Genomic DNA, 15516 nt, shown 5'->3' with positions numbered 1-15516 from the left:
AAGCGAGTCAAGGCATTATTCAGAGAAACAGCTCATTCCCTCTCCTGATATACCTACGTAGTCATAGTCAAGATTCCGCAAAAGGAACTTGTGGTCGAGTGGGACAGGCCAGAGCGAATGGGAAGGCGTAGAAAGAGCGAAACCTTTTATCTTATCGGGTGAGTCAATGACTGCGGCAGTCCGACATCGCCCCTCGACTGAAGAGCCCCGCGTAGTTAATTATTAAAATTTGCTGCTTCCACCGTACCGGGAAGCACTTTCTTGCAGCAACAACGAACCAATTCTCTTCCGCAACCCTCTCGTCTCAATTGACCAAAGCCCAGCATGTGTGGAATCTTTGCTTGTCACCAGTACGTCTTGATTGCTCCGAGGGCGCAAACCTTTTGCCCACACACACACATACCATACCGCCTCGTTCAGGACTAACCCGGCGTTCAAATACAGTCACCCCGATGTGCAAAAGTTCAAGCCGACGGCTTTGCGCATGGCGAAAGCGTGAGTTGCCTTCTTCTTTTTTTTTTTTTTTTTTTCTCTTCTGTTACGTATTCATATCCAGGATTGTCACTGACCGTTGTGTGTGTCCTTCCAGCGTGCGCCATCGTGGTCCCGATTGGAGTGAGTCATGGAATCTTCGACCTGGGTTTAACGATGGGGGAATAAGGGATATCTAACAACGACTGTGTGATAACAGGTGGAAACTTCGTCGATGACAGTACCAGTAAGCAAGCCAGCTAGTCAATAGCATGGGCGTGTGTGCATTCAAAAGTGTCCGGGGCTAATGGATTCGCAGTTCTTGCTCACGAGCGTCTGAGCATTGTCGGCGTCGGTATGTGATGATAAAGCGCTTACTTACCTTGCTTTGGTTGCTGAGATGCGAGTTGGAAATAGACTCTGGAGCTCAGCCCCTGGTCAACGATGACGGCTCCCTCGCCCTGGCGGTCAACGGAGAGATCTATAACCATCGTATTCTGCGGAAAAGCCTGAAGACCCCATACAACTTCAAGACACACTCGGACTGTGAAGTCATCATCCCTCTGGTATGCATGCATTGTACTGCCCTTTTGTGTCAATTTTTCTTTTTCTCTTTCTTTTCTTTTTTGGACCCGGTTCGGCTGACCTTATATGCGTTTTAGTACATGGAGCACGGTCTCGACGCACCCAAGCACCTCGATGGTATGTTCTCGTGGGTTCTGTATGATAAGAAGCAAGACCGTGTTATTGCTGCGCGCGACCCAATCGGTGTCACCAGCTTCTATTATGGAACATCATGGAAGACTCCTGGAGCCGTGTACTTCGCTTCGGAGCTGAAGTGTCTGCATCCTGTCTGTGACAAGATTCTTGCATTCCCTCCGGGCCATGTCTATGACTCCAAGACCGGAGAGTTCACTCGGTATTTCGAGCCCAAGTGGTGGGACCCCACCAACGTCCCTTCGACACCTCTGGATCTGAAGTTGATCCGGGAGACCCTTGAGAAGTCTGTGCGCAAGCGTCTGATGGCCGAAGTTCCGTATGGCGTGTTGCTCTCGGGTGGCTTGGATTCCAGCTTGGTGGCTTCCATTGCCCAGCGCGAAACCCTGCGTATGCAGGAAGCGGCCAAGAGCGCTGCCGCCAGCCAGGCTCGCGAGTCGGAACTGGTCGGCATTGATGACTCTAACGAGCTTTCGACCGTGACCACCTTCCAGCAGCTGCACTCTTTCTCCATTGGTCTCCCCGGTGCCCCGGATACCAAGGCAGCTCTCGAGGTCGCCGAGTTCCTTGGAACCAAGCACCATGCATTCACCTTTGAGGTGCAAGAAGGCCTGGACGCGCTTTCCGATGTTATCTACCATCTGGAAACCTATGACGTGACGACTATCCGTGCCTCCACCCCGATGTACCTGCTTAGCCGCAAGATCAAGGCCATGGGCGTCAAGATGGTTCTCAGTGGAGAGGGAAGCGACGAGATCTTCGGCGGCTATCTCTACTTCCACGCCGCCCCCAACCGGGAGGAATTCCACAAGGAGACCGTGAGACGTGTGAAGAACCTGCACCTCGCGGATTGCCTGAGAGCGAACAAGTCGACATCCGCCTGGGGTCTGGAAGCCCGCGTGCCTTTCTTGGACAAGAAGTTCCTTGAGGTCTGCATGGATATTGAACCCAAGGAGAAGATGATCACCAAGGAACGCATCGAAAAGTACATTCTGCGCAAGGCGTTTGACACCAGCGACGAGCCCGACGTGGAGCCTTACCTCCCCGACAAGATCCTGTGGCGTCAGAAGGAGCAGTTCAGCGACGGTGTCGGCTACAGCTGGATCGACGGACTCAAGGACAACGCCGAGCTTCACGTCACAGACGAGATGATGAAGAACCCCAAGCCCGAATGGGGTACCGACATCCCCGATACCAAGGAGGCGTATGTCGATGCAATTCCCCGTTTCCCCCAACGATTGGAGCTAACTGAGAGACCAGGTATTGGTATCGCTGCATGTTCGATGAGATCTTCCCGCCTTACTGCGCGTCCACGGTGGAACGCTGGACACCGACATGGTCGAAACAGACTGACCCTAGTGGAAGGTAAGACGAGCCCCCCCCCGAAGTCTTTCCGATGGGTCTTTTCAGCTAACACTGGTGAACCCACAGAGCTATTGCAACCCACGTTGCCAAGTACGAAGGCACCGAGTAATCATGCAGTCAATCGCCTTTCTGTTCTTGTCTCTCTCCTTTCTTTTTGGTTTAAATTCGGATCCTGCGCCAGTCATACAGGAAAACTTGTTGGATGCATAGAAGAGCGGGAAAAATCCTATACCATGTATACTGCTAGATCATCAAAATTAAAGGCACCAGCAACCATTCCATTTCTTCATGCTTGTGTCGATTTCCTCCTTGTTCATAATAGACGACAGGTCAGAATTCTCGGCATGCTGGAGATGCTCCTACCTCTCTCTCTCCTCGGGACTGCCCCATCTGCCATATTCCTGTTATGTGGTAGACGCAGTCTCTTCCATTCCGTTGCTATGAAGTCCAAACTATAGGTACTAATAGGTACACAACCATAAAGCATGGTCAGCATCGCACCAGAGTAGTGAAATAAGAGGGATACTCACTCATCGTCAGGGACAGCGGAACTACGGAGTAAAAGCCTACCCCGTACTTTTCCGTCAGCAAGACGCCAAACAAGGGCCATCCTTAACTAATAGCCAACAACTTACAAGTTACAACTTACAAGCGCGCTGATCACGGGATCGGGTCACTGGGCGGCTTTTACCGGCAGCCGGCTGTCCACCCAATCAGCGTCGGGCGTGACTCCCGTGGACTCCTCCATTGTTTGGCCGACTGACCTGCATCCCATCCAACCTCTTTCCCCCCATCACTTTCCTCCCCCATCCTCAACCTCCCGCCCCTACAATACACGTTACACCTCTCTTTCTCCCCGCGACGGTTTCATTTTCCACACATCCCACAGTCACAATGTCTGCTCCTGCTGCTTTCTCCGATATCGCCAAGGCGGCCAATGATGTATGATTTTTCTCGTTCTCCCCACAGCTACGAAGTAACTTAGAAATATTCCTTTTGCTAACGGCATTGCGCAACAGCTCCTGAACAAGGATTTCTACCACACCAGCGCTGGTAAATTCCTCGATATGTCGGCGATTATCTGTACGACGAAACTGATCAATTGCTACAGCCAGCCTTGAGGTCAAGTCCAAGGCCCCCAATGGCGTCACCTTCAACGTCAAGGGCAAGTCCGCCCACGAGGGCCCCATTGCCGGCTCCGTAAGTCCATCCAAGAAATTCTAGTTGCGATCAGTGGGAATTGCTCTTTTTTGCTAATATTGTTCTCTCTGAATAGCTCGAGGCCAAATACGTTGATGCTCCTACCGGTAAAGGCCCCATTAAGCGGAAAAAACCTCCAGATGCCTCGGCTGGTTTGCGCGAGGCGAGATCAACGTTCTTTTTCTCCTGCGGTCAAGCCTCGTCCAAACTGGTCAAGTTCCAGCTGATGTCTCGTTTCACCGAACATGCCATCATGCTAATGATTCGTCCTTCTTCAGGCCTCACCCTCACCCAGGCTTGGACCACTGCCAACGCCCTCGACACCAAGCTCGAGCTGGACAACAACATCGCCAAGGGCCTGAAGGCTGAGATCATCACCCAGTACCTTCCCGCCAAGCAGTCCAAGGGTGCCAAGCTCAACCTCTACTTCAAGCAGCCCAACCTGCACGCCCGTGCCTTCTTCGACCTCCTCAACGGCCCCTCGGCCAACTTCGACGCCGTTCTCGGCCACGAGGGCTTCCTTGTCGGTGCTGAGGGTGGCTACGACGTCCAGAAGGCTGCCATCACCAAGTACTCCGCTGCTGTCGGCTACAGCGTTGCCCAGTACTCTGCTGCCATCACTGCCAGCAACAACCTGAGCGTCTTCTCCGCCAGCTACTACCACCGCGTCAACCAGCAGGTTGAGGCCGGTGCCAAGGCCACCTGGGACTCCAAGGCCGGCAACTCTGTTGGCCTCGAGGTTGCCAGCAAGTACAGACTCGACCCCTCTTCCTTCGCCAAGGTATGTGATCAATCTCACCGGCCGAAACCCCTGCGAATACTATGATTGCTGACTTCGTTCCCCCCCCACTCCTTCTAGGCCAAGATCAACGACCGCGGTATTGCCGCTCTGGCCTACAACGTTCTCCTCCGCCCCGGTGTTACCCTGGGTCTTGGTGCCTCTTTCGACACCCAGAACCTGAACCAGGCCGCCCACAAGGTTGGCGCCAGCTTCACCTTCGAGGCATAGATGACCCGTGCCTTTCCCACTTTCGGGGGCGGTATCTTAGCGTCACAGAGGAAAGAAGATTTGGCTCTGGACTAGAGATGGCAATAGTTCACTAGTTTTGATCCCAAAATGTGCTGGAATGCCTGTGGGATGAAGGCTTGTGCGATGTTATATGCTAGAACAGTGCCTTGTCTCCCCTTCTTTTTTGCATCTCTGAACGTGAAGGAAGAGCATTCGGAATGGATCTTAGACCGCGGGTTTCTGGCAGGTTCAACTAATGTGTATGTGTAACCCACGAAATTATCATTGTATATCAATCAAAACTATTCGCCTAGTGGTTTCCATGTAGCTGTACATTATTTTCTAAGCTTCAGTTCAAACTATCCAACCTAATCAATTGTTGGCAGATAGTATATACAGACCCCGATCATTTACTGTGTACTAAAAGGGACTGAGCTGGTTCAATATCATATCTAGTCCTTAGCCTGCTTCCTTCTTCCTTGAAAACCTGTCATCCCTGACCAACTGACCGTGCGGCCACTGGAAAAACCCGGCGATACCTGCGGTAGCCATGAGGATGCCACAGACGAGGATGAAGCGGACGGCAAAGTCGCCGTTCCCGCCAATGTGCCGATCAATGTCAGAGGCATTTCTCTCACGGGTCCGCCGTTGTTGGCGGCGGTTATCCTCTGCCTTCTGGGTGGCATAGTGGCTTCTTGCATCGAAATGGTGAACAGGGTTTCGATAAATGAAGGAGGTCGGGTCTTCCTCCTTTGCTGACGATGAGGCAGCCTTGAACGAAGAAGAAGACGAGGAAGAGGAAGAGGAAGAGGAAGCGCCAGCGCCAGGCGGGGGTTTTCTATTCCCGTACCCGCCATGCGCGTAGAAACTCGGCGGTGGCCCCCGGAACGTGCCCCGTCTCTTACTCAGTCCACTTGCCGGTCGGGACCCTGCATAGGAGGCGCCCGCACCCTGCGAGTGGCTGCTGTGGCTGCCCATCGGGTGTTGGCCTGGATGTGCGGTGCTGTGCGTGGAGGGGATGTGGGCATGGATGCCGTTGTCGCGGTCGTAGATGGCGCGTTTGGCGCTGTTGCTGAGGACATGGTAGGCTGAGGAGATGCGGGCGAAGCGTGACGTTGCGTTCGGGTCGTCTCTGTTGCGGTCTGGATGGTGACGGAGGGACAGGGCATAGAATGATCTTTTTTTTAGAAAAAAAAAAAGAGAGAGAGAGATTAATAGCTGTATATGGATGCAAGAGAAAAAAAAAGAGGGGGAATACTTTTTTATATCTGTTGCTGTGGCCGTCACAGGGACATTGAGGACCTCATAGTATGTCGGCTCGCGACTGGCGGCGTGAAGACGTGGTGGAGAGGTCGAGAAGAAGGACGCTGCCGGGATGCGGGCTCGAGGAGTCCTGGATGAGGCCGGCCAGCGGTTCGTCAGAAATGAAGAAGTACAGGTCCTCGCTCGAGGAGATGGCATGCTCTTCCACTACCGGGAACCTGGTTATGGAAAAGGGAATGGAACCGTTGTGAACCCGGTCCAAGAGAGAGCTCGTGTGCACGCGCAGCGATTCTCGGAGGCGGCCCTGCGTCATATCTCCGCCTTCTGGTTCGGCCCCCCTCCGTGGACATTGATGACGGCAGTTTAATCATTCAAAGGTTTTGACTGGACTCTGTTTCGGTTATTTATTTTCTCATATGTGTTTATTGAAGGGCCCTGTTTCATATCAGATTGGTTCGGATTGAGACCGTCTGTGGAAGATGTCCTGGAGTGGTCTCGGAAGTGAGGAAGGCACCTCTGTTTTTAATCACAACTTTGATCATAAACGTTAGGTAGGATTATCTATATCCATGCAGTAGTACTATTAGTCATAAATCGAGCGAGTCAGACAACATGATGCCAATATTCAGCCTCGTTGTTTCTCCAACAGGCCACCCAGATCAGATAAACTGCTTAAAGCGGTAAGCGTGGCGAACCTATACTGGCTTTTCCCCTCCTTTGGTTTTACTACGTCTTCTGCCCCCCCCCCAACACTGGAATACTAAGGTTTGCTTTATCTCGGCGAGCCTCTCAGTATTCATCATGGCTGCTCAGGCTAGTGAGCAGCTGGAGAAGCTCGACCGTAAGTAGTATTATTTTTTTTTACATCGTTCCTGTTTCCCTCTGCGCCGATGTGCGGGTGTAAAAACCTCGAGTTCAATTTTATGGATAGGCTGATAAGATACCGGCTTTTCATCTACAGTGAACGGTCAGAACGGCACAAACGGCACCGCAAAGACAGACGGCCCCAGTGCCGACAAGGGTGCAGACGGTGAAGCCGAAGACGATTCCGATGACGATCACGAGGAGAACGGTGCCCAGGAAGGCGGATCGGCCGGAGGTGGGCATCCCCAGTTTATAATCTGTCCAGCCTGGTCCATGTGACTGACCAAGGGCTTGTTTTTTATGGAACAGTAGCAAAGAAGAAGAAGAAGCGCAAGCCCAAGAAGAAGAAGAAGGGCGGTGCCAAGGTCCAGAGCTCTCCTCCCCGAGTTCCCGTGTCGGAATTGTTCCCCAACGGCCAGTACCCCGAAGGCGAGATTGTCGAATACAAGGATGAGAACTCCTACCGCACAACCAATGAAGAGAAGCGATATCTTGACAGGATGAGGAATGATTTCTTGCAAGAATATCGCCAGGGAGCCGAGGTGCACCGTCAAGTGCGTCAGTATGCGCAGAAGAACATCAAGCCCGGACAGACCTTGACCGAGATCGCCGAGGGGATTGAAGATGCTGTCCGCGCCTTGACCGGCCATCAGGGCCTGGAGGAGGGCGATAACATCAAGGGTGGCATGGGTTTCCCCTGTGGTCTCAGCATCAACCACTGCGCCGCCCACTACACCCCGAACGCGGGGAACAAGATGGTCTTGCAGCAAGGCGATGTGATGAAGGTCGATTTTGGTTCCCATATCAACGGCCGCATTGTCGACAGCGCCTTCACCATGACCTTTGACCCCGTCTACGACCCGCTCTTGGAGGCGGTTAAAGATGCGACGAATACCGGCATCCGCGTATGGATTCTCTCCCCATATCCACCCCCCATATTCAAAACTGGCCAATATTTGGAGATCGTTCTGATCGACTGACTTTTAATTTACAGGAAGCTGGTATTGACGTGCGCATGAGCGATATTGGTGCTGCCATTCAGGAAGCAATGGAGAGCTACGAAGTCGAGCTCAATGGCACTATGTACCCCGTCAAATGTATCCGGAACCTTAACGGCCACAACATCGACCAGCACATTATCCACGGCGGCAAGAGTGTGCCTATTGTGAAGGGCGGTGATCAGACCAAGATGGAGGAGGGCGAAGTATTTGCCATCGAAACCTTCGGCAGCACCGGAAAAGGCTACGTGAGAGACGACGTAAGTCGAAATCTAACACTTGGCAATCAGTATCTTTCCCACTAATACTGTCTAGATGGAAACCTCTCACTATGCCTTGGTTCCGAACGCTCCTTCTGTCCCTCTGCGACTTTCATCTGCAAAGAACTTGTTGAGTGTGATCAACAAGAACTTCGGCACCCTGCCCTTTTGCCGCCGCTACCTCGACAGATTGGGTCAGGATAAGTACCTCCTCGGTGTAAGTCCAGAAAGAGATCTCGCAAGCCGTTTTTCAGCGAAGGTGGCCATCTAATCTTGTCTCTAGTTGAACAACCTCGTCTCATCGGGAATCGTCCAGGATTATCCCCCCCTGGTCGATATCAAGGGCTCCTACACTGCCCAATTCGAACACGTAAGGAATCATCATTTGAACCCCATCAATACTTCTCCGTACAGTGAGACTAATTGGCCACAGACCATCGTTCTTCGACCAACTGTGAAGGAAGTTATTAGTCGTGGCGACGACTACTAAGGTGTACTTATAAATATGAGATCTATGAAATCAAAACCAACCATTTTTTTGTGCATAGTCCTGTAGAATCAATTGGAGAATTCAACACATCCACATCCATGCTCCGTTTCTCTCATCCCTGACCATTAGTATCCCGTGCAAAACTAAACGCTCTCGGATCAGTTGCTTTTCCAGTGGAATGGTCGGTAGCCCCACGTGGAACGAGTCCGCTCCGGATCCCGCCCTGGCCTCAAGCTGTTATTTATGGCGGTCTGTGGTAAAATCTGTCATTGATCATTCTTTCGCTGTCCTAACTGCCGAAGGAAGCTGTGCTTTTCAATCAATGGAGTAGGATCTAGGCTGGCCCATTCATCCTCTTTACATCCGTCCCTCCACCATGCCATCCTCTGCCACTGCGACTGCTGCCGTGGAGCCCAAGCTCCGCGTGGCCTCATCCCAGAAATCAAAGTCCTCAACAGACGCCGAGCCTTCAACGCGAATTCCTCCTCCGAATACATCAGTAGAAGACCATTTTTTCTGGACATACACGGAGGAACCACATCGTTCCAGACGACAAGCGATCATCAAGGCGCATCCAGAGGTTCGTTCGCCCGCCAACCAGGACCGTTGAATAAGACTAGACTATCTTTAGGATTGACCGCTGATGGACTGTATGCAGGTAACAAAGCTCTGTGGACCGGAGCCCCTGACGAAATGGGTTGTCTTTGGTGTTGTCGCACTCCAGATCTTTTGTGCCTGGGCCCTCCGGAACACTTCGATGCTCGACTGGCGTTTCCTATTAACCGGATATTTGATCGGCGCGACGGCGAACCAGAACCTCTTCCTCGCCATCCATGAGATCTCACACAACCTGGCATTCCGTTCTCCGTTTGCTAATCGACTGTTGGCCATTGTGGCTAATCTACCGATTGGAATTCCTTATAGCGCTTCATTCCGGGTATGTTGGGGGAAAAAATAATCACCTAGGTGCGGATTGGATATAGAATGCGATCTGCTAATACTGTTCTATAGCCATACCACCTGACGCATCACAAGTCTCTTGGAGTCTCTGGGCTGGACGCTGATCTGCCGACGGCCTTGGAGGCCGTCTTCCTGGATTCTCTGCTGGGCAAGGCGTTCTTCTGCACGTTCCAGATCTTTTTCTACGCCGTGCGGCCTATGTTTATCTATACGCCCGCGTTCACATCAATCCATCTGTTAAATGTGATTGTGCAGCTGACGTTCGACTATATCCTTACCTGGAGCTGTGGCTCGATCCAGCCCCTGCTCTACCTGCTGCTCAGCTCCTTTCTGGCGGGGTCACTCCACCCCTGTGCCGGCCATTTCATTGCCGAGCACTACTTCTTCTCCCAGGTCGAAGCGGGCGGCACCGAGTCCCTGCAGGAGCGCAGGCAGATGAAGAACGCAACTGGCTCTTCTTCTAAAGACCGTGTCCCGCACCCTCTAGACTCGCTGCCTCCGCCAGAGACCTACTCCTACTACGGCCCGCTCAACTTCTTTACCTACAATGTCGGTCTGCACAACGAGCACCACGATTTCCCTGCCATACCATGGACACGCCTGCCGGTCTTGCACAAGATGGCCAAGGAATTCTATGAGCCGCTCCCCTGCCACCATAGCTGGGTTTGGGTGCTGTGGACCTTCATTCTCGACAAGAACGTCGGCATGTGGTGTCGTGTTAAGAGAGCCCAGGGCGGTCGCATCGTGGGCGGTGGTGCTTCTGCTTCTAGTCGAGCTGGTCGTGGCGGGGAGGGTATCCCTGCAGCCGAAGACGAGGCAGGTGATGGATGGAAGGAAAGCGAAATTCAGAATTAAGCGCACGAAATTATTTAGAATAGCCACCTGTATCTTATGTTCTTCTTCGTTATAAAACAAAACTGTATGCTTCCACTTTTTTTGTTGTTTCTGATGAGAGAATCTACAAGTTTAGACATGAGTGATCTTGTGTTGGTGCTGTGTTTTCCCTCCCCAAGGGTATGGACATCTCGCTAGGAATGAAATGAATGATCATCGACATCAAAAACCATTCGTTATGTTATGGATATACGTCGTACGAGCTGACATTATCTCGTCGAATTCTGATAGATAAAACGGACGAGAGGAATCGGAAAAAACAAAAAAAAAGACGAGCTTTCTAGAACAGCAAAGGAGACAGCAGGCAGCAAGGTAGACGATACGAGTGGAAAGTGAGAAAAGGGGAAAAGAAAAAAGAATAAACTATTTCGTTCAGTAGACAAGCAAAGTAAGAGGACTATGGGTAGGATGGAGTGCTAGCCCCGGCCAATCGCCCTTTGTCACTCAGTCGATCCACGCACCATCTCAGATTGGGCGGCGGAATATCATGATGGGCATACAGAAGGAAAATAGAAGAAACGCCAGACTTGGATGGATTGGCAAAAAGAAAAAAAAAACCAGTAGTACGCAGGCCTGGCCCGGAGACTTAGACTGGTGGGAAGAGGGGGGAAGAAGTAAGAAGAGGTAATCAAAGAAGATAAGTGGAAAAGGAAAAAAAGTCAGACGCATGGACGAGCTGTTGGGACCGAGAAGGTAAACCTAGCAAAGGAGAAAAAGAAAAGGATAGGGCATTGCAATCAGAATACAGTTGGTTGAAAGAAAAAGGCGAAGGCTGTGGGGACTCGAAGCATAATAAAGGAAAAAGAAAGAGGCAAATGATGTGCGGGTAGGTTAGAAGAAGAAATAGGCCAGCAAAAAGCTTAACAAGCAGAGGCCGGCCACAATCTGAACCGGAACGCCTGCTTCGGCAGACTGAGGTTGCTGCTGCTGTTGCAACGAGGGAGTAGCCGTCTCTGCTGCTCCAACCGGTGCCTTTCTCTGTCTCAAGCCCTGGTCTGCAAGCTTTTCCTTCAACTTCGCGATCTGGGCATACGCATCGGAGAGCTTTGCATTGAGATCTTCAGTCGCAGCAGCAGCGACGGCAGGCTTCAGAGTGCTTGTGTGGTCTGTCAACTGGGGTGTCGATGGGTCTCTGGTCGACTTCTCGGAAAAATCCGGCGCTGGAACAGGTGATGTGTCGGTGGTCTTCTTGCCGGGTCCTGCAACTGGGGTGTCGAAATTGGCCGGGGGGGAAGTGTATGCTGGCGGTTCATCATCGACAAGGGTCTAGAAAGAAAAGAGAGGGACCCGTAAGTTGAGGTACAGCACAAAAAGTAGTGGGGGACACACAGAAACGTTCGCTTGGTCAGTTTGATCAGAGGCCGGGGATGACTCTGGAGCTAGGAAATTCACGCGAATCTTTCGCTCCTGGATGGAAGATTTGGCTGCTTTCTCAAACTGGTTGTTCAATTTGTTGTCAGCAACCATCACAGAGCTGGGGGGACCGCGCGTCATACAATCGAAGTGACATTCGAGAACTCCATGTCCCCCTTGACCGCGACGGACTGAACAAGGAATTTATCCTTGCACTTAGCATCCAGAGGAGGCTCGTCCTTCATTGCCTGTAGCAAAACTGTTGAGTCATGTATTAGAAATGTACGCCAGAGCCAGCTCATAAGGGTGTATTGGGCGGCGAACCTTGAACTTCGACATGCTTTCCAACTTCTATACGACCCGAATTTGGTCGCACGCAGTAGCTGGTCTAGATTTAGCTGAATGTTCTATGTTGAGATGAGGGTTTATGGCTAGGCCGAGTACGCACTGTTTCGGAGCGGTGGTTTTGACCTGGCGCACGAAAAGTAATCAGCCATGCGATGCTTTGCGACCAACCAAAACAAGAGCAAGAGAGGGGGGGTTAACATACTTTGAATACGATGGGATCGGGGCCATCATTTCCAAGGTGCAGGACCTGGCAGACTTCTCGGTTAAACGGCCCTGTGCAAGATTGTTAAGCCCTATCACCACCATCATCATCGAAATCGGGGAGGCCCACGTTGGAAGCCCAACTCGGGCGGCTGGAGTTGGATCGACATTGTGGGAGCGCAGCGATCAGGTATCTAGCAGTGAGCTCGGAGGGTCTGCGAAGGAGTCGGAGTGTCTGAATTCACAAAACGAGAGTTCCCGGGAAATTTCCTTGCCCAGCAGACCTGGAAGTAGTAACAAGCGGAGGCAAGAGAAGTGAGATACGGAGTAGTTCTGGGCCAAGGGGATCTCTCCTACTGATCTGGCCGCGTGTCGGGGAAAAGCGTCACAGCCCACAAGATATGTCTCTTATTGGCTTACCATGCTGACTCAGCAACACAGTCAGGTGATGTCACCTCCCACGGGCCACCTGTGACCTGGTACCTGGCACCTGGGAACTTCCTCGAGGCGAAGTATCACGAGTGTTCTGCGTCTGCTGCAGCAATTGGAACGAGGTGTTTCATATTTCAACTTATCTATGAGGTTATTTCCATAGCAGAAGCATAAGGTGCTATGCGAAATGTTCACCATGCCTCAATACTATCTATCCTCGGGAACCTCGCGATCCACGGTTAGTGAAGGCGTCTTTTCAGGTTCCTAACCCGGATGCATGTGATAATTTCTCTGCACGAATAATACTATCTACCACACCTTCATGGATCTGCGCTGGCTATTGATATGAACCTTGCTTATCATATTTCCCTGCATGCTCTGGTGATGGGGCTCATATTCGTCAGCCCATTTTTTACCAAAGGCATAGCGCAAGGAATAGTAGATGTTATTTCACTGCCGGCAAGAGGCGTATATTTTCATGCCTATTCTACATAAAGTTGCCTACAGTGGACCTCTTTGAGAAGTTCTAAATACCTTTAGGACACTTTCGACAGGCTTCCGAGTCAATCCTGTATACGCCGGTAGCCGCTCGAAAATACATTTTGCTGACCAGATTACTTTTCTCCCAGATCTATCCGTTAACTGTCCAAATCTCACAGTCCCAGGACACTTGAAACAGAAAGGATGGGTTTGATAAATAGTCGAGGATGGAACCCAGGATATAGGAGCAAAAAGATTGTGGTGGCCTGGACACAGGCATAGCAGGTGGTCCTTCATCTCAGATGCAGGCTCCCTCCCCTTAATCTAATTTACCCTGCATAACGACCTTATTTCTTACCCTTAATAAGATACTAGATGGTCTCTAATGAAGGGATAGTCGCTACCTAGGTATACTGTATACATTGCTGAAATCCTGGCCTACCATTCACTGATTCACTACTACAATCTCATATTTTACTATTAAAATAGACATGATAAAGGCTTCTGTCTAGATGCACTGTAAGCCATAACACTTTCTCTATTAAACAGATTAAAAGAAACAAGAAGGGTTGTCTATAAGCTACCTAGGTATAACACCTAGAATTAGGGTGTCTGTGCGGGTCCCGCCTGGCCAGGTTGTCTGATACGTCACTTGAAAGCTCCCCTCATAACTACCTATTCCTTGACCACCAACCCCAATAATTGCAGCGAAGACTAAGGACTGGGAGCTTTAGTTCCTCTGGACGGAGCACCAAATATACTGATAGGTTTACCTGTTTCTCTTAAGCTCTTACACACCTCCTGAGTCGTCAGCCCCCGAGGAGGAGAGCTTCTACCCCACATTCAGGTTCGATTGAAGGCTGATTTCCGGATCAACAAACAAACACCACCATGACGACCTCAGATCTGGACCAGCTTGTCGAGATGGGGTTTGATAGCGAAAGAGCGTCGCTTGCAGTGTCAAAGACTGGTAACTGTATGTCCTGTCCCGATTCCCATAATGTGATGGTGGATTTTATGCGGCTGATAACTCATGTGTGATAACTTTACAGTACAAGGAGCTCTCGAGTGGCTTGAAGCGAACCAAGACAAGACCCTCGAAGAGATCAAAGCTTCCGAAACCAAGGCTGCGGACGATGAAGAAGAAGAAGGGCCCGCTCTTCAGCCGGGTGAAGAACCTCGCAGTCTCGTGTGCAACGAGTGTGGAAAGAAATTCAGAAGCCATGCCCAAGCCGAGTTTCACGCTTCGAAAAGTCAACACGTGGACTTTTCGGAGTCAACGGAGGAGCTTGCACCTTTGACCGAGGAGGAAAAGAAAACTAGGCTTGAAGAGTTGAGGGAACGACTGGCAGCAAAGCGAGCAGTTCAGTCGGAGCAAGACAAGATCGACAAGAAGAGGAATGAGGTACTGCCTGCTTTTTAGATGATAGATCTACGAATTTACTAATTTATCTGCAGGAAATCCGGCGAAAGAGTACCAAGGAGTCTCAAGACGCTAAGGAAGAGCTCGAACGAAAGCAATTGTTAAAGGAGGCTGCTCAGAAAAAGAGAGAGAAATTAGAAGAGATCGAAGCCAAGAAACGTATTAAAGCCAAGATTGAGGCAGACAAGGAGGAGCGAAGACTGAAGGCTGAGCGGGAGAGGGCTGGACGCGCAGGGCTTGCGCCTCCTGTTCAACCTGGGGCCGCTCCACTGCCTACGACATCCGGCCCTCCCACGTCCAAGCCGGCCTCAGCGTATACAGAAACCCGCTTGAGATTTCAGACATCCAAAGGAAACATCATGAAAACCATGCCCGTCGGCACAACCTTGTTCGAGGTAGCTGCAGCTCTGAAACAGGAGGATGATATCGAGGTGCAAGCTTTTTTGCAAACGTTCCCAAGGAAAGTCTTCGACGCCGAATATTTTGGAGAATCTTTGAAGGAACTGGGACTTGTTCCTAGTGCAAGCCTTGTCATCCAGTGAACAATGAAACAAATCTGCGCGATACATGGTCTTTAACCTGTTCATACCAATTCCTGCAGCGGAGGAAGCCTAGTTTAGACCTGCGCCAATCTTACATTATAAAGCGCTTATAACTGATGTACTGGAACTACTAATATACTCCGTAATCATGCAATAAGAAACCACTGTGATCCAAATGGGACCTTTGCTGGGCGAAAAAGGCAAGTGGAAGCATATTGCTAATCATCACGTGATATCGTGATTCTG

General features: G+C 50.9%; 6 protein-coding genes across 6 annotated transcripts; 4 read left to right on the top strand and 2 right to left on the bottom strand.

Annotated features, from left to right (window-relative positions):
• Window positions 1-265: 265 nt before the first annotated feature.
• Window positions 266-3042, top strand: ASPZODRAFT_134859 (hypothetical protein). The gene is made up of 9 exons (XM_022723648.1): window positions 266-350; window positions 445-495; window positions 590-615; window positions 692-718; window positions 791-826; window positions 889-1037; window positions 1134-2392; window positions 2449-2553; window positions 2620-3042. The coding sequence occupies exons 1-9, from the start codon at window positions 325-327 to the stop codon at window positions 2660-2662; spliced, it is 1722 nt and encodes a 573-aa protein (XP_022579256.1). The 5' UTR covers window positions 266-324; the 3' UTR covers window positions 2663-3042.
• Window positions 3043-3447: 405 nt separating this feature from the next.
• On the top strand, window positions 3448-4762 carry ASPZODRAFT_18316 (hypothetical protein; the record flags this gene model as incomplete). The annotated part of the gene is made up of 5 exons (XM_022727189.1): window positions 3448-3495; window positions 3573-3606; window positions 3665-3753; window positions 3830-4534; window positions 4613-4762. 5 exons carry the CDS (start codon window positions 3448-3450, stop codon window positions 4760-4762), a joined length of 1026 nt encoding a protein of 341 aa, XP_022579255.1.
• A 459-nt stretch (window positions 4763-5221) lies between these two features.
• Window positions 5222-6223, bottom strand: ASPZODRAFT_71328 (hypothetical protein; the record flags this gene model as incomplete). Its single annotated transcript, XM_022729736.1, has 2 exons — window positions 5222-5939; window positions 6021-6223. 2 exons carry the CDS (start codon window positions 6221-6223, stop codon window positions 5222-5224), a joined length of 921 nt encoding a protein of 306 aa, XP_022579254.1.
• Window positions 6224-7200: 977 nt separating this feature from the next.
• On the top strand, window positions 7201-10452 carry ASPZODRAFT_71426 (hypothetical protein; the record flags this gene model as incomplete). Its single annotated transcript, XM_022729751.1, has 7 exons — window positions 7201-7794; window positions 7884-8147; window positions 8203-8364; window positions 8431-8601; window positions 9056-9217; window positions 9296-9574; window positions 9649-10452. Coding segments are annotated over 7 exons (2436 nt in total), but the record flags the coding sequence as incomplete, so codon positions are not given.
• Window positions 10453-11152: 700 nt separating this feature from the next.
• ASPZODRAFT_134852 (hypothetical protein) lies at window positions 11153-12763 on the bottom strand. Its single transcript, XM_022723647.1, has 7 exons — window positions 12524-12763; window positions 12395-12465; window positions 12293-12315; window positions 12169-12227; window positions 11988-12103; window positions 11821-11928; window positions 11153-11757 (listed from the first exon to the last, which is right to left on the bottom strand). The coding sequence occupies exons 1-7, from the start codon at window positions 12561-12563 to the stop codon at window positions 11323-11325; spliced, it is 852 nt and encodes a 283-aa protein (XP_022579252.1). The 5' UTR covers window positions 12564-12763; the 3' UTR covers window positions 11153-11322.
• A 1224-nt stretch (window positions 12764-13987) lies between these two features.
• ASPZODRAFT_134851 (hypothetical protein) lies at window positions 13988-15290 on the top strand. Its single transcript, XM_022723646.1, has 3 exons — window positions 13988-14281; window positions 14358-14710; window positions 14764-15290. The coding sequence occupies exons 1-3, from the start codon at window positions 14197-14199 to the stop codon at window positions 15268-15270; spliced, it is 945 nt and encodes a 314-aa protein (XP_022579251.1). The 5' UTR covers window positions 13988-14196; the 3' UTR covers window positions 15271-15290.
• Window positions 15291-15516: the final 226 nt, after the last annotated feature.

This window comes from Penicilliopsis zonata (assembly GCF_001890105.1).
Source record: "Penicilliopsis zonata CBS 506.65 unplaced genomic scaffold ASPZOscaffold_13, whole genome shotgun sequence".
In the NCBI taxonomy this organism is placed as follows: Eukaryota; Fungi; Ascomycota; class Eurotiomycetes; order Eurotiales; family Aspergillaceae; genus Penicilliopsis; species Penicilliopsis zonata.
Note: the sequence above shows the minus strand (reverse complement) of the source record. Positions and strands in the feature narration are given on the sequence as shown.

What these genes read in the sequence shown, in the direction of transcription:
- ASPZODRAFT_134859 (XM_022723648.1), top strand. Translation starts at nt 325, where the DNA reads ATGTGTGGAATCTTTGCTTGTCACCA. An exon ending in TCTGAGCATTGTCGGCGTCG is followed by an intron (nt 827 to 888) that starts GTATGTGATGAT and finishes AGTTGGAAATAG; the next exon opens with ACTCTGGAGCTCAGCCCCTG. An exon ending in GTGAAGTCATCATCCCTCTG is followed by an intron (nt 1,038 to 1,133) that starts GTATGCATGCAT and finishes TATGCGTTTTAG; the next exon opens with TACATGGAGCACGGTCTCGA.
- ASPZODRAFT_134852 (XM_022723647.1), bottom strand. Translation starts at nt 12,563, where the DNA reads ATGTCGATCCAACTCCAGCCGCCCGAGTTGGGCTTCCAAC. An exon ending in AAAACCACCGCTCCGAAACA is followed by an intron (nt 12,228 to 12,292) that starts GTGCGTACTCGG and finishes AATCTAGACCAG; the next exon opens with CTACTGCGTGCGACCAAATT. An exon ending in AAAGCATGTCGAAGTTCAAG is followed by an intron (nt 12,104 to 12,168) that starts GTTCGCCGCCCA and finishes ATGACTCAACAG; the next exon opens with TTTTGCTACAGGCAATGAAG.
- ASPZODRAFT_134851 (XM_022723646.1), top strand. Translation starts at nt 14,197, where the DNA reads ATGACGACCTCAGATCTGGACCAGCTTGTCGAGATGGGGTTTGATAGC. An exon ending in AGTGTCAAAGACTGGTAACT is followed by an intron (nt 14,282 to 14,357) that starts GTATGTCCTGTC and finishes ATAACTTTACAG; the next exon opens with TACAAGGAGCTCTCGAGTGG. An exon ending in TCGACAAGAAGAGGAATGAG is followed by an intron (nt 14,711 to 14,763) that starts GTACTGCCTGCT and finishes ATTTATCTGCAG; the next exon opens with GAAATCCGGCGAAAGAGTAC.